Here is a 26,013-nt window from a genome sequence, read left to right as displayed (position 1 = left end):
GCAGTGATAGCTCAGTGGTCGAGTATCTGCCTCACTTGCAGGAAGTCTGGATTGGTTCAGCTATTTGTACTATTATCTTACTGGTTTATGAAATGGGGGACAGAGTATTTCAAGGTTAATTTATAGTTGCCTGTTGCTCATACGGGCAGCTGGTCAAGAAGTTATTTTAGATTTTAAATTCCAAGAAGTAAAGCAATCTGTATGGGACATCTATTTTAGGATCAAACTGGTGACTCCTTGTTCTGCATCTTGTCAAACTGACCAGTGTGCTCTGGGTTTTAATGCTATTTATCTGGAATAGCATTGTTATTGGACAATAAATTCTATAAACAAGATGCTGCGTTCAATAAACGCTTGATGCCCCCAGTGGCAGCCTTGTCGATAGATTTTGCACCTAAGTCCAAAACGAGGTCAAGGTCAAACTGAGGTCAGGTGATGTTTGAAAATGAGGAATGGTCACAGTTTACATCTGTATTAGTATCAATTCATTCTTGTAAGGGGTATTGATGCCAGACGAAACAGTCCCATTTGGTTAACCAAGAGATGGCCCATATAAAGCAACCCAAGTCCAAAATAAGGTCACGGTCAAACTGAGGTCAGGTGATGTCTGAAGATGAGGAATGGTCACAGGTTACATCTGCATTAGTATCAAGTCATTCTAGTAAGGGGTATTGATGCTAGACGAAACTGTCCCATCTGGTTAACTTCGTATGGACAGACAAACAAACGGACGGACAGGACAATCACTATATGCCTCGCGCATCAGTAGATGCTGGGGACATAAAAAGATCCTATGGAAGCATAGAACACAACCAAATAATAGCAGACTGTTTAATTGCATCTGTTCTCATTAAGCAATGAACTGTGCAAGGCCCAAACACTGGCGTATGTGGAAATCTGTTACAATAAGAATGAATGAACTCCATTATCCTGGAGGATCTGAGAATATAACATTTGAGAAATTCACCCCGATTACATTTATATCTGGCCAATGACTTGGACTGATCAAAAAGTAAAAATAATAGTGCATCAAAGTTTTACTGCATCATCATTTAAGTGTCTAGCCTTGGGCTGTTAACAATATCATAGTACAACAAAATATATCACAGGTATTGCTTCTACTGCAATATTAAATAAATAATAAAAACATGTACAACATAAACTCTTTACAGTAAGTTTTAAGAAAAAAATTCTCCTACAATGTTTTTAGCATGTTTCAAAATATACTGGATTCTATGCATTAATAATGTGACTATGCCAGTGTGGCAAACTTGAAGCTGTCCTGTTGTCAATAAATATCGAGTTGCCATGGTAACAAAACAATTTTATCACAAGTGTTGTGAACACAATGTCTGATTTTACAAAGATGAACAATCGGTATAAGCAAACAAGTATGGAAAAGTGTCCTCATCTTGCGTTAAGAATGCAATTTTGACATCTGGTAAATCTTGAGATTTCCTGTATTTGAACATATGTTGTAGCACCCTTATCTCTGACCCTGTTTGAGATCCTTTGCACGTCTTTCTTCACGCCATTTCTGTATCAAAGTCATCATCTTGTCACTCTTGTCTTGTTGCTCTGATGGCGACATGCGGTCAAACTCTCCGGGCTCAAACTTTTTGCCGAATAACTCGATCTGGAATACACAATCAATTTTGTAATTATGTTGAGTAGATCTGTTTTTAGCTCGACTTTTCGAAGAAAAAGTAGAGCTATTGCACTTGCCTTAGTGTCGACGTCACCGTTGGTTAAAGTTTTTGATAAAGTCAAATATCTGTGTTACTATCAAAGCTAATGACTTGAAATTTAAAATATTTATTTACATGTACTATCAAAGTCTACACCAGGAGAAACAATCTCCATAACTCTGATTTGAATCTTGGCAGAGTTATGCCACTTTTTAACTTAGAATTTTTTGGTTTAAGTTTTATAAAGTTTCTTCTACTGGCAAAGCTCGAATTCAGAGTCAAGCACTGAGAAAAGTCGAGCGCGCTGTCATCAGACAGCTCTTGTTAGTACAACCAGTTATTAAGAGTTTTCACATTAAAATCCAAAGAAAACCAGACAGTGCTTTGATACAGGAAAGGTAAACTATTGTGATCATGACCTTTGACAGCCACATGTGACCTTGACCTTAGACTAAGTGACCTTGGTCATGTGTGATTCTCGTCAAATTCTGATTTATTTGAAAATCTATAAAGAAGTTTGAAAGAAAGCTACCTGAACTTTGACCTCTAAAGTGTGACCTTAGAGCTAGAGACTTCCTTGTTGTATAACAATGGTGAACATTTATTTGAAATTCAGTTAGGCAGTTTCTGAGACATGCCTCCAGAAAGGAACTACTAATGAATCAACTGAATGAAAATTAATGGTTTTATAGATTTTTCCTTTTATTAAGCCCAAACGAATAATAATATAACTTTATTGATAGAGGAAGGCACAGTTCAGGCTTGCCCAATCTTCCGTGGTCCTTGTCCAAACATAATTAACAATCAATTTACATGACACAGAATACAGAATGACATGTCAACAACCAATCCCACTCTAAACACACCAATCAAATTGAGCTTACTAAACTTAAGAACCAGTCCTGCCAATGGTTAACTGAAAAAATTATGCTTAGAATAAAAAATGCTAGATGCTATATTTTAAACACTGGGTTCATAGTTATAAAACTTTAGTTTGAAAAACAGCCTCCCCATTGGTTGATTTCTAATTTGTGCTCAGAAACAACCAATTAGATGCTGGAATTTGTGACTGGTCTACAAATTCAGTAAATATGTAACCTTGGACTGAGCTCTCTGACTCGGTTACATTAAGTAGGAGCTGGTACCAGTATAAAGGATGATAAATACCTGTGCTTGTTTGATATCTCTGATGTTCTGATGTAAGAAACCTTCTGTCTTTTTATCTAACACCTCCTTGTCCTGGCCTTCAGCGTGGGCAACTGAAAAATTGTATACACTATGCTGCTGAAGTCCCTGGTAGAACAAACAAGATTGTATATGCTACCAAGAATACTTTCTCTAATGTCTCTTGTGTTCGAAAAAATTTGAGTGGACAAGGCTCCAAGGATCAGAAACAGACTATCGGGTGTTCTATGACTGGTTTTTAAAACCTAGAAGCTAGGAATGAAATTGGTAAAAGTGCACATACCAAGCAAGTAGGTTCAAATCAATTCTAATACAGCTACTTCAAACAAACAACCAACAACAAAAAATTCTACTGAAACGAGAGTTACTTTAATAAGAATATTTTTAAACCGTTTCAGTCAACTTTAAAATACCTTGTTTTGAAATTACAACTTCAACTATGGAAACTGACGCCACTTACAATAAAATTATATGGAACAAAAGTGATGTGTAATAAAGTAGCTTCTATGTTGCGCATCAGTGATGTTGATGTGTAAAAAAGTATTTTACTTGTGTTGTGCATCAGCGATGTTGATGTGTAAAAAAGTATTTTACTTGTGTTGTGCATCAGCGATGTTGATGTGTAAAAAAAGTATTTTACTTGTGTTGTGGCCATCAGCGATGTTGATGTGTAAAAAAGTATTTTACTTGTGTGTTGTGCATCAGCGATGTTGATGTGTAAAAAAGTATTTTACTTGTGTTGTGGCCATCAGCGATGTTGATGTGTAAAAAAGTATTTTACTTGTGTTGTGGCCATCAGCGATGTTGATGTGTAAAAAAGTATTTTACTTGTGTTGTGCATCAGCGATGTTGATGTGTAAAAAAAGTATTTTACTTGTGTTGTGCATCAGCGATGTTGATGTGTAAAAAAAGTATTTTACTTGTGTTGTGCATCAGCGATGTTGATGTGTAAAAAAAGTATTTTACTTGTGTGTTGTGCATCAGCTATGTTGATGTGTAAAAAAGTATTTTACTTGTGTGTTGTGCATCAGCGATGTTGATGTGTAAAAAAGTATTTTACTTGTGTGTTGTGCATCAGCGATGTTGATGTGTAAAAAAGTATTTTTAAAATTACTTGTGTGTTGTGTATCAGCGATCTTGATGTGTAAAGAAGTATTTTACTTGTGTGTTGTGTATCAGCGATGTTGATGTGTAAAGAAGTACTTTACTTGTGTGTTTTGTATCAGCGATGTTGATGTGTAAAAAAGTATTTTACTTGTGTGTTGTGCATCAGCGATGTTGATGTGTAAAAAAGTATTTTACTTGTGTGTTGTGTATCAGCGATCTTGATGTGTAAAAAAGTATTTTACTTGTGTGTTGTGCATCAGCGATGTTGATGTGTAAAAAAGTATTTTACTTGTGTGTTGTGCATCAGCGATGTTGATGTGTAAAAAAGTATTTTACTTGTGTGTTGTGCATCAGCGATGTTGATGTGTAAAAAAGTATTTTACTTGTGTGTTGTGTATCAGCGATCTTGATGTGTAAAAAAGTATTTTACTTGTGTGTTTTGTATCAGCAATCTTGATTAGTAAAGAAGTATTTTACTTGTGTGTTGTGCATCAGCGATGTTGATGTGTAAAAAAGTATTTTACTTGTGTGTTGTGTATCAGCGATGTTGATGTGTAAAGAAGTATTTTACTTGGGCATCAGCGATGTTGATGTGTAAAAAAGTATTTTACTTGTGTGTTGTGTATCAGCGATCTTGATGTGTAAAGAGGTATTTTGCTTGTGTGTTGTGCATCAGCGATGTTGATGTGTAAAAAAGTATTTTACTTGTGTGTTGTGCATCAGCGATGTTGATGTGTAAAAAAGTATTTTACTTGTGTGTTGTGTATCAGCGATGTTGATGTGTAAAGAAGTATTTTACTTGTGTGTTGTGTATCAGCGATGTTGATGTGTAAAAAAGTATTTTACTTGTGTGTTGTGCATCAGCGATGTTGATGTGTAAAAAAGTATTTTACTTGTGTGTTGTGCATCAGCGATGTTGATGTGTAAAGAAGTATTTTACTTGTGTGTTGTGCATCAGCGATGTTGATGTGTAAAAAAGTATTTTACTCGTGTGTTGTGCATCAGCAATCTTCATGTGTAATTAAGTATTTTACTTGTTTTGTGCATCTACTGTCTTGAAGTGTAAAAAAAGAATTTTACTTGTGTGCTGTGTATCTGTGATCTTGATGTATAATAAAGTAATTTGATTTTGTGTTGTGCATCAGCGATCTTCATGTGTTATAAAGTTACTGATCGACTCTTGTGTTTGTGTATTATAAAGTACAACCTCTCCAGAGTGGCCCTCTCTTGAGCAAAAACCTCTCTATAACAACATCATCAAAATTTACCTAAGATGAAATATACTATCAAATTTACCTCTCCAGAACAACAACCTCTACATAACAGTCAATATTTGTATCTCCCTAAGGATGTTGCTCTACAGGGATTACACTGTAACTGACTTCTGTGTTTATGTGTAATAAAGTAACTTACTTCTATGTTCATGTGTAATAAAGTATCTCTATGCTGATGTGTAATAAAGTCACTTACTTCTGTGTTCATGTGTAATAAAGTATCTCTATGCTGATGTGTAATAAAGTCACTTACTTCTGTGTTCATGTGTAATAAAGTATCTCTATGCTGATGTGTAATAAAGTCACTTACTTCTGTGTTCATGTGTAATAAAGTATCTCTATGTTGATGTGTAATAAAGTCACTTACTTCTGTGTTCATGTGTAATAAAGTATCTCTATGCTGATGTGTAATAAAGTCACTTACTTCTGTGTTCATGTGTAATAAAGTATCTCTATGCTGATGTGTAATAAAGTCACTTACTTCTATGTTCATGTGTAATAAAGTATCTCTATGCTGATATGTAATAAAGTCACTTACTTCTGTTTTGCGCATCAGTGATTTTCTTAAGAAAGTCCCGCATAGCATGATTAAATTGGTCTGTAGGTGACTGAGCTGGTGTTGGTGTACGAGCAGGTACCTGTACTGGTGGTGGTGGCACTGAGGCATAGGAAGCTGGGGTTGGTGGAGGTGGTACCAATACACGACTGAAAAAATCATTTTACATTTCAGAAATACATTACTGAGTAAATGTTAACACATTTGAAAAAAAAAGGTTGCTAGAATTCTCAACACTGTCAAATATGTATGAAAACATTAAACAAATTTTGATGCTTTCTTTTTCAGCCCAAGACATAGGTGCCTTTTCAAAACAAATTTTCTCCACTGAGGTAACTCAAGTGCATGTTTCTGCTAGATAACAGTTTCACTAGTCAATCTGTAATAACTGTATTAACAAACAAACAAGAGGACCATGATGGTCCTGAATCACTCACCTGTTCCCACATGACCCAGTTTTGAACTGAGTATGACATTGTTTTTTCTATTATTTGACATAGTGACCTAGTTTTTGAGCTCATGTGACCCAGTTTTGAACCTGACCTAGATATCATCAAGATAAAAATTCTGACCAATTTTCATGAAGATCCATTGAAAAATATGGCCTCTAGAGAGGTTTTTTTATTATTTGACCTACTGACCTAGTTATTGATTGCACATGACCCAGTTTCGAACTTGACCTAGATATCTTCAAGGTGAACATTCTGACCAATTTTCATGAAGATCCATTTGAAAGTATGGCCTCTAGAGAGGTCACAAGGATTTTCTAATTTTAGACCTACTGACCTAGTTTTTGACCGCAGTTGACCCAGTTTCAAAGTTGAACTAGATATCATCAAGATAAACTATCAGACCAATTTTTATACAGATCCCATGAAAAATACAGCCTCTAGAGAGGTCACATGTTTTTTTTTTATTATTTGACCTACTGACCTAGTTATTGACCGCACGTGTCCCAATTTCAAATCTGACCTAGATATCATCAAGGTGAACATTCTGTCCAATTTTCATGAAGATCCATTCAAAACTATGGCCTCTAGAGAGGTCACAAGGTTTTTCTATTTTTAGACCTACTGACCTAGTTTTTGACCGCACGTGACCCAGTTTCAAACTTGACCTAGATATCATCAAGGTGAACATCCAGACCAATTTTCAGATATCACGAAAAATATGGTCTCTAGAGAGGTCACAAGGTTTTTCTATTATCTGACCTACTGACCTAGTTTTTGACGGCACGTGACCCAGTTTCGAACTTGACCTAGATATCATCAAGATGAACATTCTGACCAATTTTCATGAAGATCTTGTGAAAAATGTGGCCTCTAGAGAGGTCACAAGGTTTTTCTATTTTTAGACCTACTGACCTAGTTTTTGACCGCACGTGATCCAGTTTGGAACTTGACCTAGATATCATCAAGGTGAACATTCTGAACAATTTTCATTAAGACCCCATGAAAAATGTGACCTCTAGAGTGGTCACAAGCAAAAGTTTACGGACGGACGGACGCTGCGCGATCACAAAAGCTCACCTTGTCACTTTGTGACAGGTGAGCTGAAAATGGCGTCAAATTGCACATTTAATGCTTACATAGTATTACATGTATACTTCGAAAGTACAGACAATCTCAAGACTTACCTGATATAAGAGCTCACACTATATGTGGACACAGGTCTTGATGGCTGAAACAATATTGTATGAATCTGATAAGCATTTTAGATTTTTTGTGGAATGCATTAAAACAAATCTTTCTGTCTACATGTACTAAGTATTACATAGAAACTCTTGTTATTTGAAACTGTAATGTATGATTTAACTTAAATCACTTCAGTGCTAACAACTATGTTTCTGATAGTTAAAAGCCAAAATATACGCATGCTGATCACCTTGTCAAATGCTGTATTTGGGAATATTCTGTGACGGTCAAACTTTGGATGACTTTATCAAAAGCCTTTCAGTTTTATTTTGGTTTATGAAATATTTGCCATTTAATTTTATTCCAGTTTTTGCAAGGTCAACTTCAAATTCAACACGGACTAGTTTTCAAGAATAATAATAAATTCGAATTTAATTGAGCAAAAATGACACGAACATTATGAAAACTTTAACTACATTATCAAGTTATACCTGTCTTTGAGATAACATTGACATTTGTAATTTTAACTGTTCTATTTCTTCCTTGGCTCTTCTTTCTCCCTCCTCTCGCTGTCGACGTTCCTATAAAACATACACAGGAATGTTGATGTTTTCTGTGCTTGTGTATATGCTACAATAAAATGATTTAGTGTGCATAGAAGTTTTAACTGACTGACTTTCTATTAGCTTCCTGGCAAAAACCAGTACTGCATGATGTCATATGAAGAAGTGTGGTTGAAAGTAAAATAGGTCTTGAATCTGTAACACCAGGCTAAGATAATTATGTGTTTATTATTGACTGTTGAATCCTTCATAAGACATTAATATAAAGGAATGATACTGGAGCATGGACCATATCCTCAGAAAACCTCCAAGAAACTTCACAAGAAATGCCCTAGACAGGAATACCCAAGCCAACAGGAAGCTAGGTTGCTTCTTCTAGTTGTCATGGGGATGAAGCAGAGAGCTGCTTTTGACAAAAACAGATAGCAACTCAGAGCAAAGAGAATTTGGTAAGTAATTAAATCAGTAAGTATTTAGTCTTAGCTAAAGACATGGTGCAGCAGTAAATATTACATCAGCAAGTTGGTCCTCCAGTCTTGCTTTCTCCAGCTCAATTCTCTGTCTCTCGGCTGCTGCCAACTTCATATACTCCTGATCCTCATATCTGTTAACATAATTATAGTATGTAATCATATACATTTAAGTCTGTAAACCTATACATATACAAAATACATGTGTGTTCACATGAACAAAACATCATTACTCTTAAATTGCTCTTCTGATAAGTAAAGAAATACCTTACAATACATCTGACCATTCCGTCTGTAAACCTATCCAACCAAACACAGCTCACTTGACTTCTTTACCTAAATAATCTAACAAGTCATCTTGCCGGTGATGTAACCAAAGGGTGGACTACTATATCACAGATAATTCATCCGCCATGTTCATGAGATGGAACTATTTTCTGTGGCACATGAACTTCTTTTGGATGATACTTATAACTCGGCAGGTAAACATGCCCCGAAAAATCATCCATAATAGTGCTTACTTATTCTATTATCCTCAGAAAGAGTAAGTGTTTATTTACAGTATGCAAAATTTTAATATGTACAATCTGTCCTGCAAATTGAAAATTTTAAATAATCTTTAACTTAAGTATTTCTAAAGTAGTGCTGTGTGCAATGTTTTATTACTAGCTGTTTTCTTGTTATAATATACAATGTACCTAACGTCAAAATGCAACATTAAAACAATACCAGAATATGTTAGTTCATTCAAGGTGCAAACTTGATTATTATAGTACTGTATCAATCCATTACATGTATATAGGATAACGTTAAAAATGCTCTTTTCAATTATTTTTACAGATACCTTAAATATCATTGTATACATGTAGTTCGAGACTTTCTCTATTCTATTTTGCAGCATTAAATGTTAAGTCCCTGCTTTTTGTCATAAGCACATTGTTCAAATGTTAGAGCTTTGCAAATCTACATTATTACATGCAATATAGCTTTTATTTCTTATATGAATACAAAACATTAACGTATTACTATTATAAATTTCATGCTTTTAACCCTTTTCCAAAATCACACCACAGAACAGGCAACCCCATTACCAATGAATGGATGAAATGTGTTTTATTTTTGAACTTTTAATCGAATCTATAGCTTTATTTAATCATTTTGGCAGAATATATGAATCAAATATGAATGCCAGAAATGATTCTAATCAAGTGCATGTTCTCACTCACGCTGGTATTCCACTGTCTCTGTCAGATAAAATCGTTCCATAATGTCGAGATATTTTACATGTTACTGGATACCACATCAATAATAGGACAATTTATATTATATAATTATAACTGACAATTAAAACTGTGTGTGAAAGTGTGTGTTGTTTCAAACAATTAGAAAACATGCTAAACATATACAGTGACTATAATATATTAACAGTAATGGAACTACAAAACTCCAAGAATGAGAAGTTTCTAAGCCATAATTATAGCACATCATCTTACTTCATTTCATCAAACAGAACCATAAATTTAAGTTGCATTGCCTCCAGACTTACGTCAATTTTTTCCAAAAAATTACAAAAAGGTTTTCTTTAGTAAGTTGTTGCAACAGAAAGACAATTTAAAGAGATTCGGTGCCTTTTAAGACTTTTTTACCACAACAACTAGCTTTCAGCCGATAAAAGATGTAAAAAAAACTCTCAAGGGAATTAGTCAGGTTACTAAAATTGGATATTTTCTGTGTAGTGAGTATCTTACATTTAAACATAAATAGTTTTTGCGATATCTAATACCTTGAAATCACTGATATTTTAGAGAGACTAAAATTTAATCTCCAGGAAAAAATAAATAAAATTCCCATTTATTGCATCATTCACATATAAAACTGTTGAATCCGTGGCCTTGAGGAAAAGTCGTCTTTGACGAAACCACATAATTTAATGCCCGAGAAATTAAATGATTTTACAGTATCAATTGCTATGTTTTAAATATTTTGAATCTGATCTGGAGGTATGTCATTCTTAAAGAAAGAAGCTGAAATATTCAAGTTCAGAAATTAAGCAGAATTTGAAAGTCACATTTCAGGTTGTTTTGAATGGACTATACAATATCCAAATGGCAGAAGAATAAGTGGACATTTCCTGGTATATAATGACATAAAATAAGACAGTGCATTGGCCTTAGAACCTCATCATATCTTGAAACCACAATAACTCGGAGAAAATAAAAACCTGCACAGTACCCACTGAAAAATAGGACAAAAATTACAAAAATCTATCAAACAATCTACAAAACAGACATGTACAATACTAGGATAAAACAGACACTAAACAATTAATGTACAACTTTAAATTACTGTAAAATCATAAATTTTTGTAAGTGATTTTTTTTGCTAAATTTGCTTACTGTATATATTCACTAAAACTATTATTTAAGAAAGCATTTTTGTTTTTATTGATAGCTTTATATGTCTCATGAGTTTGGCATATATGGCAACTATTCTACCGCCTGAACTAAAGGAAATTTAAAAGAAACTTTAAGAATACAGTTCTGATCTTTTATATTGCTGGTCATTTTTTTTTTCGTGTGTGTAATATTTGTTTCATGATTTGGTTTCAAGCAACATTATTTATGTGGACAAGACAAGTTAACAGGCATAAAGTATATCATAATCTAACTATTCTTTAAACAAGAATGTTCTATGAAATACTTAATAAACTGAAAATTTGAAAATAATGTAATAACTCACTTTCTTTGAGATTGTTCCTGTTCTCTACGGAGAAGCTCAGCATCACGTTGTTGTTGTCCACGTCGTTCTCTCTCAGCTTCACGTTCCTCTCTGGCGGTCTTTCTGTCATGTGGTTGAGTGTACGGAGGTATAAGATCATTGTACCAGTGTCTCCATGGCGGATGAATTGCTTTAATTAGATTTAACATTTTAGCATTTATACAGTGTTGCTTTATTAATCATATTATCTAGTTAAACAGGATGTTGAATCAAATCATCATTGAAAACATCTGCCTCAACCCTGAATCATACTTCTTTTCTATAAAATGGTTGTCATGTATTCTTACTGTTAAGATAGCCAGCTTTATGACTTCACTTGAGATACCAGCTAGCTATGATAGCTAGCTGGAACCTCAAGTAAAGTCATAAAGAAAAGGGCATGTTAGCCTAAAATACCATAGGAACCAAGTTTGAACATTGGTAAATACAAGATCTCACTTCTCGACCATACTGTAAAATCAATTATATTTGTAGGGGACTACCTTTTGTGGATTTCCTAATTCCATCTACTCATGAAATTAAAGCCCAAGAAACAAATAAAATTCCCCTTTATTTAATATATATAAAAAAACCCAGTAAATTCATGCAATTATAGCCTCACAAAGCAGTCAAGTTGGCCAAATCAAGAAATTTACATGATTTCACAATAAATAAGCATTATAGTGGTGTCCGGTAATATCACGGGTTCCCGTATATCGCGGTAATCTCCCTTTTGCCGGAAAACTTTGCCAAGCGCCACCGCAGTGACCTACATTCGTAAACCGGAACCACAGGATTTCGTTTACAAACACTTCTTGCAAAATTCCATCGTAAATTGTAAGTATTACCTAGTTTTATCGCAGCCATCCAATATCTTAAATTTAACCTTGTGCTCATCACCCCTTCCCATCTAAAAATGCTGTTATTCAAGTTAAACTAAATCCACAGCCTGGACAGCTTCAAAAGGTTCGTCTGATGCATTATCTTTATGAATGAAACTGTTGCGGTCACAAGATGATGCAAGAAGGCATGTCCAGCAGCTGTCAAAATCAAATAACGCGATACTTGATAACTATGGGATTGTTTAAGTAGGTCAAATATGGCTGACTTTTTCCTGTGTTTTTTTACACTTTTTCCACAGGCTGAGAAAGAAAGGTTATTTGCAAGTTATGGCAGACAGGTATCTTAAAGTTTTGATGCAGAAAACAAACTGAAGGTCAGACTTTATTGATATGTTATTTATGTTCCGACCATTAGTACCGCGATAAGAGCTAGGGAACTCCATGCTAAATGTTCTGCTACAACCAAACAAAAACTTATCAGCAGCAGAAGTTAACCCTGTCATTCCCAACATACCTTGTGTTGGATCTAGAACTGGCATAGCCGACTTGAAATCTTTGTGTAACATTGCGTACAATTCTGGATAATGATTTTTCTTCACCTGCATAAAAACACAGTAATTCAAGATTAATGCTTTCTATTAGTATTCATAGAACTATTCTATAACACCCCCTTGCCCCACCCACTGAATAATCATATATTTGAAAATTTCTCTACGACAACAAAAGGAGAGTATTTGCAAGATGATATATTTGTGTTACCTGGCTTCCAGTTTGTATCAGTTTTATATTGACCATTGAGCTAATGCTTAAAGGAATACTAGACCCATTTTTTTTTGAAAATATGAACAATTATGTAAACATAATGTGTATCCACAGTACTATGCATAAGGTTTAAAACAGTACATACTTAATACATGTAGTTCTAAGTTAACCTTTACCCTGCTAAATTTCTAAAATGGACTGGTCCATCATTCAATTTAGGCAGTACCACTTATTATTCAAAGAAGTGTTCACTGAAAATTCATTGACTGAATAGCGAACAGGATGTGCAGGCTGACCTTGGTGAACACTGGTCGCAAAGGCAAAATCACTTGCCGCCAGCAGGCTAAAGGTTAATACATGTACATCTAAACAAAGTTCTAAGTCAATAAGTCAAGCTTTACTATCTAAACCACTATATACCTCATACTGGAACTGTGCTATGGTGAGTTTTGGCCCTTCATTCTTTAACATCATCTCCATCTGAACACTCTGAAAATTCCAGAAGACAACTCAACATATAGGACATTCCTTGAGAAGCAACAACAGGCTGCTCCAACAGAAATCTCAAAAATCTGCTTGTATTGTTATGGATAATAGAGTTCAAACTGTATTTGTAGGTTTTATTTCTAGATTTGGATGCCGTTTTTACATACACCGAAACACGTCTTGTGAAGATGGGACAGTAATACATTTCAGAGTTTTCTTATTTTTGAAATACATGTTGTTTTTTTATGGAAACATGGAAACGGTTTCATCATTATTTCTTTTCTTTCAAGTGGATGCAATGCCTATTTCAATTATATAATGGATGTTTGTAAAGCTTACAGTATGGTATTCCTGTAAATTTTGTATGTAATAACTTTTCATTTACAAGTCAATTATACAAGTCAATGACAAGATAACACATAAAGTCTTTGTTACTATTTTCAAAGGAATGATACCTCAATATTTGTCTAAATTTTTCTGTACATATCTGCAATTCAAAAGTAATAACACTAAGCCTAAGGTTATCAAAAATTAGTTTCGAGACCAGTCTAAAAACTCACAAACTAGCTAAACTGACCAATGGCAGGGCTGCATTTTGAGACTGGATCTCAATTTAAGTTCTGTTACCATGGTAACAGTTTTCAAATAGGCATACTGTAAGTATACATATTGATTTTTTGTGCACTTAAGAATAAGCATTGTTTGTACTAAAAAAGTTATTATAAGAATAAAATAAATGATTTTATTTTTTCTGTTCCTTTACTATGCCTGTGAACAAACTATGATTAAAAAGCAATTCACTATCACTACTTTTAGATGCATTAAGGCCAAAAAGTTGGGTGTTAGTTTCTTTGGCTCATTTAGAATTGTTCTCAAATCAATCACTAACTAACTTACCCCACCCACCTACCCTTAACTAGCAAAGTTGGATTCTGATTTGAGAGAGAAAAAGTGATGATTAAAGCAAAAATAAACTAGTATATTAGTATACAGTCAAACCTGTACTAAGCAGCCAGCCATGGGAGCAACACACTGCTGATGCTTAAGGCAGGTAGCTGTTTAGACAAGTTACAATTGAGAAAAAAAGTCAACTTGGGAAACTAATTAACTAACTGCTTACTTATTTATTTATTTATTTGGGTTTTACGGCACACCAACACAGTATAGGTTATATGGTGCCAAACAGGACTACAAATTTTGGTTCCACATCTCAATTACATCGAAATAAAAACATGAGGTATGGAAAACTAACTGCTTAAGACATGTGGCTACTTGAAAGTTGACTGCTAAGGAATGTTCAACTGCATTGTAAACATAGCAACTCCTCATTTTAAAGGACAAAAAGTCATATAAATCTCATATTTAAATCCTCAGTTAACAAGGTCGCTTACTTAATTACTTATCTTATTGATATCACCAAGATACCATTACTTTTAACCTATCTACATTTTATCAAAAAATGGTTTTGAAACTAACAATCAATTGTTTGGCCTGAGAAATGTAGTTCTTTCATTAGTTATGGCATATATCATAGTGCAAAATCATAAAGCCGTTTACTAAAGTACCTCCTTCCCTTTCTCATCTATCTAAAAGAAGAAACAATTAAATTTATATACAAGTAACAACTTCACACTATACAGATGCAAGAATAGCATAAAATGTATAAAACATAAAGATAAAATGAGCTGCCCCATGAGAAAACCAACATAGGATCCATGCTGTTCGCTTTCAAAGCCTATTGCAATTAGAGAAACCATTAGGGAACAGCATGGATCCTGACCAGACTGCACAGACGCGCAGGCTGGTCTGGATCCATGCTGGTTGCAAACGTGCTATGTTGGTTTTCTCATTGCGCGGCTCAAATGAAGACTTCTGGAAACTTCAATTAAAAATTAAGAAAAAATATGCTGAATGAAGTATTATGGAAGTGTAACACTTACTGTTTGACATTCTTTAAATTTGTCTTTGAGAAGCCCCAGTATGATGGCAGTAACAATGGCCAGCCATTCTACATTGTACCCTGGGCTATCGAGACCTATCATATACTGGTCCCATACATATAGCAGTGTGTCCATTCTGAGATAACCTTTTAATATATACAAAACATACAGAAGGAGCAATTCTTACCATAAAGATACTGTAAAATCAGTAATATTTGAGGGTTTTAAGTTTTCAGAGATTTTGTGGTTGAGCTAATCTACAAAATTAAATCTCAACAAACAACAAAAAATATCATACATTAATGTTTGAAATCTGAAATCGATAAATTCATATCCCTGAGAAAAAGTCATTTTGACTTTCTGGCAAACCCAATAAATTTTGTGCCCATAAAACCGAATAATTTCACAGTTATAAACGAAACATTATCAGTGCAGTGTTGCTCAGCTGTATTTGTTCTTACAAAACGCAGATATCATTTAAATAAAATTGTAGAAACATAAGAAGACTTCTAGCAAACGATTTCAGAGATTGCAAAATTTATTCCTAAAACTGTGACATAATAAAAAATACTGTAACATTTCATGTTTGGCTTTAAACTTTTAATGTTACCCACTTATTAGTAAGACATACCAACAAACATGGCCCTGATCAGAGGTCTGATGAGAATAGTTAGTCCATCTTTTAACACAGCAAAACTCCCAGCTTCAGTTGCAACTATTTTATCTGAAACAAAAAAAGGGAATTTTTCACCAAAAAAATTTGCAACAAAAAATGGATAAATGGATAAGATAAACAGAACTTCAAAATAAGCAAAGAAATAACGAACAACAGAAGTATATTTTTGTTGTAAAACTACGTATTATTGAGAAACTTATCAACTGTCTAGTAGCTTCTTAAGTAAAATGCAAAGGAAGTGTCTTCACCTATAAAAATAGAGCTGTTTGTAAAACATGTATGTCCCCCATGATGGCTTGTCCCATTTTCAGTCCCATGTTATGACCTTTGACCTACTTAACCTCTAAAACAAGAGGGGTCATCAATTTCATAAGCCCAATTATGCTATCAAATGTGAAGATACTGGGTCAAGTGATTCTCAAGTACTTGCACGGAAACGTTTTTTAAGGTTCAGGCCCCTTAGACCTTGACCTTTGACCAAAAAAACAATAGGGGTCATCTACTTTATAAGCCCAATCATGCTATCAAGTCTGAATGTTCTGGATTAAGTGATTCCCAAGCTATCAAGCGGAAATATTTTTCAAGATTCAGGCCCCTGTGACCTTTACTTTTGACACATTGACCCAAAAAACATTAGGGTTATCTACTTGACAAGCCCAAACATGCTACCAAGTCTGAAGGTTCTGGATCAAGTGGTTCTCAAGTTATTGGTTTTAAATCGCTTTCACGGTTCAGACCCCTGTGGCCTTGACCTTTGACCTACGGACCCCAACAACAATTGGGGTCATCTACTGTATAAGCCCAATCATGCTACCAAGTTTGAAGGTTCTTGGGGGCGTAATTAAGGAGGTCTCATTTTGGTTATCACATAATTTAGCAAGATGTCTTCTGAAAAGTCTTAGCTACTGTACCTTTTGAGGGAACATACTTCTCAGCGATCACTCTAGGTGTTTCTGGGAAGTACTGTTGTAGAAGTTTAGCAACTTTATCTACAAATCCTCTCATCTCTTCCTCATGTGTCTGAAACATAATACCTTTAAACATTCTACTGGTCTGATATTGTGTCTTTATGTATTAGTTTAAAAATTAGGAAATGTAATACCATACTAGAAGCATAAAATATAAGCTGCATCTCTAAGTGCTAAGGCAGACATTTTATTGCCCATCTGATAAAATTCTGAGTAAATTATCCCTTCTTAAACAACAAACTGTGTACAATCAACCCAATATGTCTAACAAGCAGTGTTTGGTCTAGAGAGATTGAATGTACTACTACATTTTCTGGTAAAAATCCATGACCTATCAAGTGTGTGCTTACCTCAGACCCTGAATCCACAACAAAGCCAGGTCTACTGTCCTGGAAGGTGAGAAATTCCTCGACAAGTAGAGCTACAGTCCTACTGCTCGGTGGTTCCTTCCTGGAAAAACAAAAGTCTGGCTATATAAAATACAGCATGGTCACAAAAGCTGAAAAAATATGCAATTCATCTTAGTACAAAATTAATGTAAATGTACTGATTAAGAAGAGAAGAGTTTCATGTGGAGGCAAGAACATCGTTACCTTGGTACATTAGGAGCAGACACTGTAACAAATGGAACAACTAGCATGTGATCAACATCACGTAACCTCGTCTTGGTTCTCATGGAGGCGTGGTAGTATGACAATACAGCTTTCATTGCATAGAACACACCTGTGCATATAAAACGTAAACTATTTTACAATTATTGAAAATAACTATCAAATAATAGGTATAAGTCACAGGTAGTCACATACATCATGGATTCAACTTGTTCAGGCTTTTGACTTAATTCAATTTGTATTGTTTAAAGGTATACTAGACCCAAATTTCGCAACTATATGAAAATAGAAACAATGACTACACACTGTTCACATAAACATAAAATTAACAAGTTATGTGAATTACCAGTACTATGCAATAGGCTTAAAAGAGTACAAATTTAATACATGTATAGCTAAACACGGTGTGCTACTAAAAAAATGGAAGTTTTTTTTTTAACAAACAACTGTTACTACATAACATTTAAGAAATGAAATGATTTTTTTTTTGGTGTTCATGCGAAATGAATGACAGAATAGGATCTGCAAATCCATGAATCACACTAGCGATTCATGTTTAATTTGCCGATCCTATTCTGTCGTTCATTTCGCATGAACACCAAAAAAATAGTTTCATTTCTTACATTTACATTATATTTCCTTTCCATTTGTAAACAAGATAATAGTATAAACTGCACACATTTTGTGGCATTTAACATTAAAATTAGCTTCCCGGCCATACTCTTTACCAGACGGAACAACTGCGACGTCATCTAAGGAAAGTTCTCCCTGACTATACGCGGGCATTGTCAAAATAGTGGTCGGTTATCACTAAGCAGCAATGACGTAACTTTCGCGCCTTTCCTTTTGCTGTTCATACAAAATGAACGTCATAATTTTTAATGGAAAACAATAGGGTGAATGTAAATATTTTAATTACTTTTAAAGTAGCTCTACATACACAACTGATTTAAAGACGATTTTCTACATTTGAGCTGCGCCATGAGAAAACCAACATAGTAGGTTTGCGACCAGCATGGGTCCAGACCAGCCTGCGCATCCACGCAGTCTGGTCAGGATTCATGCTGTTCGCTATCAAAGCCTTTTGGAATTAGAGAAATTGTTAGCGAACAGCATGGATCCTGACCAGACTGCGCGGATGCGCAGGCTGGTCTGGATCCATGCTGGTCGCAAACCCACTATGCTGGTTTTCTCATGGCACGGCTCATTTGTAGTAAATATCTAAAGATAAAATGTTTTAGTGAAATACATGTATTGAAATTGGATATCTTTAAATTCTTCTGAAACATTTTTTTTTTTTCAAAATATGCTCAAAAACAATTTGGTTTACCTTTCCATAATAATAAAAGTTGAAAACTGTGAGACTTAATCTGATATAAATGTATACCCAGTACTGCTTAACCCTTATCATGCCGGACATGACTGATTCTGCCTTTGCAACCGGTGTAGATCATGATCTACACTGTTCACAATTCAGTCTGTATCTTTTTGGTAAACACCCCTCTTTACAGTTAATAGTACTGTCGAAATTAGTTCATTATAGAAATTTAGCAGGGTAAAGGTTAGCAACTTTAACTTTCATATATACTTTACACTATAAATGTTTACCTTGTGAGCCTCTTAGATCACCAAATGTCTTCTCTGAACTGAGAAGCTGCTGACATTTTTGGTCTATCTCGTAGTCATACTGGGAGATTGCCTTTCTTGCATCGGAATTCAACAAGTCTACGTACTGTTTCCTTACTGAAAAATGTAATAATACCGATACCTTAAATATGTGAATTGCTTCTGAGATAATGTGGGACCCTATACAACATCTGAGGAAGGCTACAGGTGGCTTAGCTGCTGGGTTATCAGTATCATTCATGCAGGAATATATTTTTTTAACTTCGAAGTTGTGTCAATCTAAAACATCATGCTGAGTAAAAGAAAAGTGCCTCCTATTCATTTAATCATAAAAATTCAAAATACATGAATTCAAGTCCCCATGGAATAGACCGCTAATCTAAAGCCCTTGGAAATCAATTGATTTCATAGTAACTTACTGATTTTATTCGCTTCACATTATACAGTGAAACTCTGCTCACTGACCAAAAATAACTCAAGCATCAGGGCTCACTAGTGCAATTTATGTGGTCTCTGGATGTTTTTCTTATAATATGTTTTCTATGTTTAGATCACTCGAAGTATTTTACAGTATTTAAAGTCTAAATTACAGCTACAAGCAAGCATAGAACATGGAAATGAAGGAATACATGCAGATAATCAATAAGGATGAGAAAATGCATATTGTCCTTGAGACTGTGATAGGACATCCAATTCTATGACTTTACTAAATGACAGAGCATTCACTAGTAGGTAAATTTACAGCAAAAAGTCTTAGGAAAATCTCTGTACTGTTTTTTCTTGAAGCATGAATGAAAAGTTAATATTTCTGAACAGAAAAGTATTTACCAGTAATTAACTATATATATACTGCATTTTACAAAAAAAAACCCTTCCAATTAATCTATTACACATTCAGTAAATATAGAATCTACGCAATATTCTGATTCCTCTTATAGCTGGGCATTTTTCCATGCAAGGCAGCTATCATATAAGTCTGGAACCACCACCTACTCGCAAATATGGCATGCAGAATTCTAAACAAATATAAATATATCAGAACCATCTCAAATTGTTCTTATAACTGAATAAGTGATGACTGCCATACAATTGGCAAGACAGCATCTGAAGTTTACTGATGTCAGGCATATACAGAACTGTACAAGTCTTCTACTACCAAACTGCCTCATTCTACCTCACATGAAAGAGCTGGTGCTACCATTATCCCTTGATACTTCAATCCATATCATTCATGCACAGTGTTATATACTTACCAGCATCAAAATGGTCTAAAATGTCAACTTTTTACTAAGTATTGGTCTAAAATGTCAACCTTTACTATGAAAATGATCTAAAATGTCAAGTTTTTACTAAGCAAAGGTCTAAAATGTCAACTTTTACTATGAAAAATTGTCTAAAATGTCAACTTTTACAATGAAAAATTGTCTAAAATATCAAATTTTACTAAGCAATGGTCTTAAATGTCAATTTATACTAAAAAAAATTGTATAAAATGTCAACTTTTACTAAGAAATGGTTTGAAATATAAACTTTTACAATGAAATGGTGTAAAAATGTCAATTTTTACTAAGCAACGGTCTATAATATTAACTTCTACTATAAAATTGCGTAAAATATAAACACTTTTAATGAAATGGTCTATGATGTCAATATTTAATATAAAATGGCAAGTTTTACTATGAAAAGGTCTAAAATGTCAACTTTAACTATCAACTTTTTACTTTGAAAATGATAAAAAAATATCTTTTTTTTTACTAAGAAAATGGTCTAAACTATCAACTTTTACAATGAAAATGATCTAAAATGTCAATATTTACTATGAAATAGACAATCAGTGTTTTCTTGACAATTTTCATATAATTTTCCTCATTTAATGTAAGAACAATAAAGATTAAGTGTACTCAATAAGAGTTTTTATGCATTTTCAGATATCTGAGACAAGATGAAGTGGACCACATATTTAACTCAAGCTATTAGTCTAAAATTCAACTTAATTCAGTTACTAAATATTAGTTTTAAATTAATTTAATTTAATGCATACATAAAAGTTATGATATTTTTTTTCCAATCTGTATAAGGTAATGACAAGAAGATAGAAATGCCTATTTTAACAACAATATTTTTTTTCTATATTCTAAAGAAGTGCACAAACATGGAAACCATGACAATTTATAACATTTTATTATATACCTACAAATATTCTGCCTGAAATACTGCTTGTATTTCACAAACAAATGAGCCATGCCATGAGAAAACCAACATAGTGGGTTTGCGACCAGCATGGATCCAGACCAGCCTGCGCATCCGCGCAGTCTGGTCAGGATCCATGTTGGACACTTTCAAAGCCTATTGCAATAACAGAAACATTAGCGAACAGCATGGATCCTGACCAGACTGCACGGATGCGCAGGCTGGTCTGGATCCATGCTGGTCGCAAACCCAATATGTTTGTTTTCTCATGGCGTGGCTCAAATATGAAACTATATTAAAGTCATATCAAATATGAAAAAAGTAACAATTAGTGTAACAATATCTACTAATTTGTGACTTCAGTTATGATATTAAATATGATGTATAATGACATTTCAATATTTCTGGTGTCAAAAATTCATCATTTAAAATAAGTGTTAAGTCTTATTTGCCTGGTAAGTACAAGTACAATATTAAAAAAGGCCTTTAAAGCAGTATCTTTATCTGCATTGATGCATTCGTCTCTCATGGATTTTGCCAGACTGGATTATACTTGGTGTAGCTAAAATATGTTCGAGCCAAAATACAACATTGCAAACCAAGATACATGTACAGTTATAATAACACTGTTTTATTACCTTTAGTATTTGTTAGATACAACCTCCATGCCAGCTGTCTCACTTTGAATGGCAACGGTTGATTTAAACAGAAAGAAAGCTTTGATTTCATCTCTGGCCATTTCTTTAATAAACTCAATGCCCCATCTTCAGCAAAATCTACAAAAAATACAAATAGTGTAAATAAATGTTCTATATAATTCTAAATGTTTTCATTACATCTATACTTTTTTAATATAAGCAGCAATTTTTGATAAAATGGGGCAATTATTATTTATAACCCGACTATAAAGTCAGATTTGTGTTTTTATTTTGGATAGGACAAAAGACATTCTTAGCCATTAGCCTTCTAGCGGCTAGTGATTCTGCCTTTGCGATCAGCACTGAGCAAGATCAGCTTGCACATCTGTGCATGCTGATCATAGTCTGCACTGTTCGCTTTTCAGTCAGTAAATTTTCAGTGAACACCCTTTCGAATGATAAATGGTACTGCCCAAATTGAATGATAGACCAGTACATTTTAGAAATTTAGCAGGGTAAGGGTCAGAATAATAAGATTAATGTAAATTAGGCATTTTTTGCCTCACTTCTGATTTCATAAGTAACTAGTTAATTTTTTTTCAGAATAAGTGCCACAAAACTGGCTATATTTGTAGGAATGGTGCACTTACATATTTCAGACTGGTTTAAATCCACAAGTTCGAATGAATTTGTGAATATCAGCAAAAATTAAAATATTGCAAATATTATGCAACATGGATATTTTGAAGCCGCAGTTATAAGTTCGTTTTGTGATCAATAATGTCTATGTTTAACATCATGGCCTACTTCAATTTTCTGACCACTGAACATGCTTACTGTTGAGGAATTTCCTTGTGTGTGTAATGAGTCAGACAACAAAATCTATCAATATCAGAAGTGCTTTTTTGCAAAGCTTAAAACCAAGAAAAAGCAAACATTGGTCTGACAATGCCTTTGGGTAGTGTAAAAAAATGTGTACATTAACACATTTCCATAGTAACAACTTTCAATCAGCTTTACAATTCTTTCCCCAACTGAAAGAGACCCATATGATTACCTATAACCAGGTCTGACTTAGTTCCAATCGGATGTTCTTCCAGTAACTGACGTGATGTTTCCTCATTCAGGTTCTGGTCCAGCAGAACTGATACTTTCTTGTACAAGTTAGAATATGTTGTTCCTGGAATAAAAATATATAAACTGTAAAATCAGATTTTTTGCAGTGGCTTCGTTTCCACTTTATTCAGTCACTGTCCATATTTGTGGAAAGAAATATCCTTAAAAGTGTTATCACTGTTATGAACAGCCAAATATGTCTCACCAGATGGCAATATACCTTGAATATTCTAGTATGCTAACCAATTTAAATTTAAATTTCACAAATGAATTTTAGATTCATGAAAATATCTACTTTCGAAGTTCACCAGTCTTATATGAAAGTGAATCATAATATATTAACAAAGTTTGCTTTTTAATATTCACTTTAGGGCATGATTTAACATATATATTATATATCTACATAACAGTATTATAGGCAGGGGGGAAATTATTCACTCTGATAGTATTGTTAATCATTTTTCTCAGCATTGTTCACTGGGAAAACAATTTGTTGCAAAAAAGGAAATTTTTAATTCATCAGTTATAAGAATGGTCAGCTAATCAGCTTGTGGGTATAATATCTGTCAAGTGCTAAACTAGGAGATATTTGAACAAACACACTGCCAAATATCTCTTTTAGCAAACAAGTTTTCACAAAAATTAAAAGAAATCATTCCTATGCTTTATCATCCACCAGTTTTATAAATTTTTTCATGGATTAAAAATAAAATAACAATCCAGTATTGCTTTCTTCACTTTAAAAATTTACTCTCCTTAAATTTTTAAGAGTTTGAATTTTTACTTTTTCCAGTTTCAAAGTAAACTGAATGCTAGAACAGACAGGACTATGTCTTGTTATGTTATGTTACCTCCTACAGGTTTTGAAATGTTTTCTCCAATTTGAAAGACCTTTTTGAGCATAATCAGTTGTAATATGGCCGAATAAGTAATTTTTCCAATAGTTTAAGAAAACACATTGCTCTGTTTTTCTGTCCTTTTTGAAATGCTAAAAGATTTTTTCAGCATTTGTTGTCATTAAGGCTACAGTTCATTAACATATTGTAAAATTTTTAATTGTCTACATACCTCCCTCAATAGCTTTTGTGGCTCTCTGCATAAACAATTCTTTCTCTGCCTCAGAGAGGTCTGAAAAGTATTGAACATGGCTCTCTGTTAGCTGCTGCTGAATTGCATCATGTAACTCATGCAAAAATGCCTTCCATTCCTGCAGGAAAAAAAAAATATTGAAGTTAATTTTGTCAAGCAAGTGTTTAGGTTGTCACCGTAAGACCAGTGTTCAAAGATCCCAGTGCATAGCTGGTTTATTATTATGGAAACAGCTGTGGATATCACTACCTGTGTCATATGTGGTTTGTACATGCGATTTAGCCAAATAAATAGGACGTTTCGTGACAGCATTATAATTTTCTACTGTCGCTTAGAGGGATGGCACCTATAAAATATCAGATAATAAAACACACCGTTACATTCTGCCGAATGAGTAAGCCATATGTAGAGGACAGTGACCATCTAAAAGTTATAACGCTGTAGCCTGGTTTCTCATGATACCGGTGTACTTAACGTGCGCTAAATGAATGAAACTAAAGAAAACTATTCACCTCAACTGTTAATTTCTTTGCTGCTTCCTACATTCTTACTCATTGTTATAATGAATTAAAAACTTTAATTATCTGGTTTTTATTTATTAATTCCCGCCGAGTATGATGACATGTTGAAATCTGACTAGTCAAAGTTGTTTCCCATGATACCGGTGTAATCATAAAAAAGTGTCAGCTATGGAAAGCCTGATAAACAGTTATATTAAAATACTTCATGTAAGTTTACGGTCTATGATTTCAGACAAATTTCAAAAGTTCTTTTTCAAAACAAAAAGAACACTGAACAATCATATAATTATATTTAGACTGCAGATTACCAGAGACATACTTTTTACAAGTGATATCTAGATCTACCTAGGTCTAAAATTTTGGCAAGAATTTCACCAGCTACCATATTAAAGAGTAGCAAAGTTATCTTGTGAGAATATACATTAAAATCTTTTTTAAATGACAGACCCATATATCAAATGCACAGGTTGTACTGGAGCTTAATTGGGTATCATTATATTTTGCATACTGCTGTAATTCCATTATTTTTGCCTTAACAGCTTGCCATACTTTCATTTCTCAGAAACGTCCTAAATATAGAAACAACCTTGCTTCCGGTTTGGTGATGTCATCAGCAATCTGTGAGTCAATATTTTCGCTAAAAATTCCAGATAATAAACACTGTTTACAGCAAATATAGAGAATTACTTGACACAGGGGGTGATGATCAAAGGTAGAAAATCATGTTTTAAATGGTTTTGTCTAAAAAGGTAAATAACTCTCCAATAATCCTGAAATTTTCACAAATGTGTGATACGGAAGAGAGGCTTCCGTTTTGCTCCAGTAATTATGTCAACATCAGGTAGACGGGGCTAACATAAAAGTCTCGTGAGAGAACTGTTTACACCGGTATCATGGAAGCCCCGATATACTATAATTTAGGACCAGCCTCACTACGTTACATACAATTGTGCTCATCAATCTCGAATAGTGAGTTTAATGGTGGTGCAAGATGGGTTTTTCAGGTCTTGCTTAATTCACAGCAAAATCCAATCTGGTATGACAAAAAAAAAACAACCCTTAGACCTGGCTGGTTGTTGTTGTTACAGCCTGGATAAAACATTCATTATTTCAGTAAAGATAAAACAGAACTAAATGATCAATATCTTCAACAAAATGTAGCTGTCAGTCTCCTTTAAATCAAACTGTTTTCAGTAAAGAACATACAGGAGATCCAGATATATTTTCTTTACTGTCCAAAAGCCATTTCGGGTATCCTTGCAATGCCGCCATTTGTAAACAACTTTGTACCTACTGATCGTTTGTTAAAGCGAT

The 26,013-nt window shown here is 34.0% G+C and overlaps 1 protein-coding gene across 4 annotated transcripts; it reads right to left on the bottom strand.

Moving 5' to 3' along the window:
• Window positions 1-1,022: 1,022 nt before the first annotated feature.
• On the bottom strand, window positions 1,023-26,006 carry LOC123533928 (uncharacterized). 4 transcript variants are annotated; one of them, XM_053519056.1, is made up of 21 exons: window positions 25,906-26,006; window positions 24,158-24,296; window positions 23,031-23,153; window positions 21,974-22,111; window positions 20,399-20,413; window positions 19,128-19,262; window positions 17,502-17,631; window positions 17,259-17,358; window positions 16,852-16,960; window positions 15,896-15,988; window positions 15,265-15,410; window positions 13,259-13,327; window positions 12,591-12,675; window positions 11,217-11,385; window positions 9,704-9,721; window positions 8,521-8,611; window positions 7,936-8,025; window positions 7,447-7,490; window positions 5,793-5,959; window positions 2,856-2,947; window positions 1,023-1,636 (listed from the first exon to the last, which is right to left on the bottom strand). In XM_053519056.1, exons 1-21 carry the CDS (start codon window positions 25,969-25,971, stop codon window positions 1,487-1,489), a joined length of 2,169 nt encoding a protein of 722 aa, XP_053375031.1. In that variant the 5' UTR covers window positions 25,972-26,006; the 3' UTR covers window positions 1,023-1,486. The 4 variants fall into 4 exon arrangements, with proteins under 4 accessions (XP_053375031.1, XP_053375033.1, XP_053375032.1 ...); XM_053519058.1 differs by lacking the exon at window positions 9,704-9,721; XM_053519057.1 differs by lacking the exon at window positions 20,399-20,413.
• Between the last annotated feature and the right edge of the window lie 7 nt (window positions 26,007-26,013).

Source organism: Mercenaria mercenaria, chromosome 12 (assembly GCF_021730395.1).
Source record: "Mercenaria mercenaria strain notata chromosome 12, MADL_Memer_1, whole genome shotgun sequence".
Lineage (NCBI taxonomy): Eukaryota > Metazoa > Mollusca > Bivalvia > Venerida > Veneridae > Mercenaria > Mercenaria mercenaria.
Note: the sequence above shows the minus strand (reverse complement) of the source record. Positions and strands in the feature narration are given on the sequence as shown.

What these genes read in the sequence shown, in the direction of transcription:
- LOC123533928 (XM_053519056.1), bottom strand. Translation starts at nt 25,971, where the DNA reads ATGGCGGCATTGCAAGGATACCCGAAATGGCTTTTGGACAGTAAAGAA. An exon ending in TGATCTAAGAGGCTCACAAG is followed by an intron (nt 17,632 to 19,127) that starts GTAAACATTTAT and finishes TTATATGCACAG; the next exon opens with GTGTGTTCTATGCAATGAAA. An exon ending in TGGAGGACCAACTTGCTGAT is followed by an intron (nt 8,026 to 8,520) that starts GTAATATTTACT and finishes TATGTTTTATAG; the next exon opens with GAACGTCGACAGCGAGAGGA.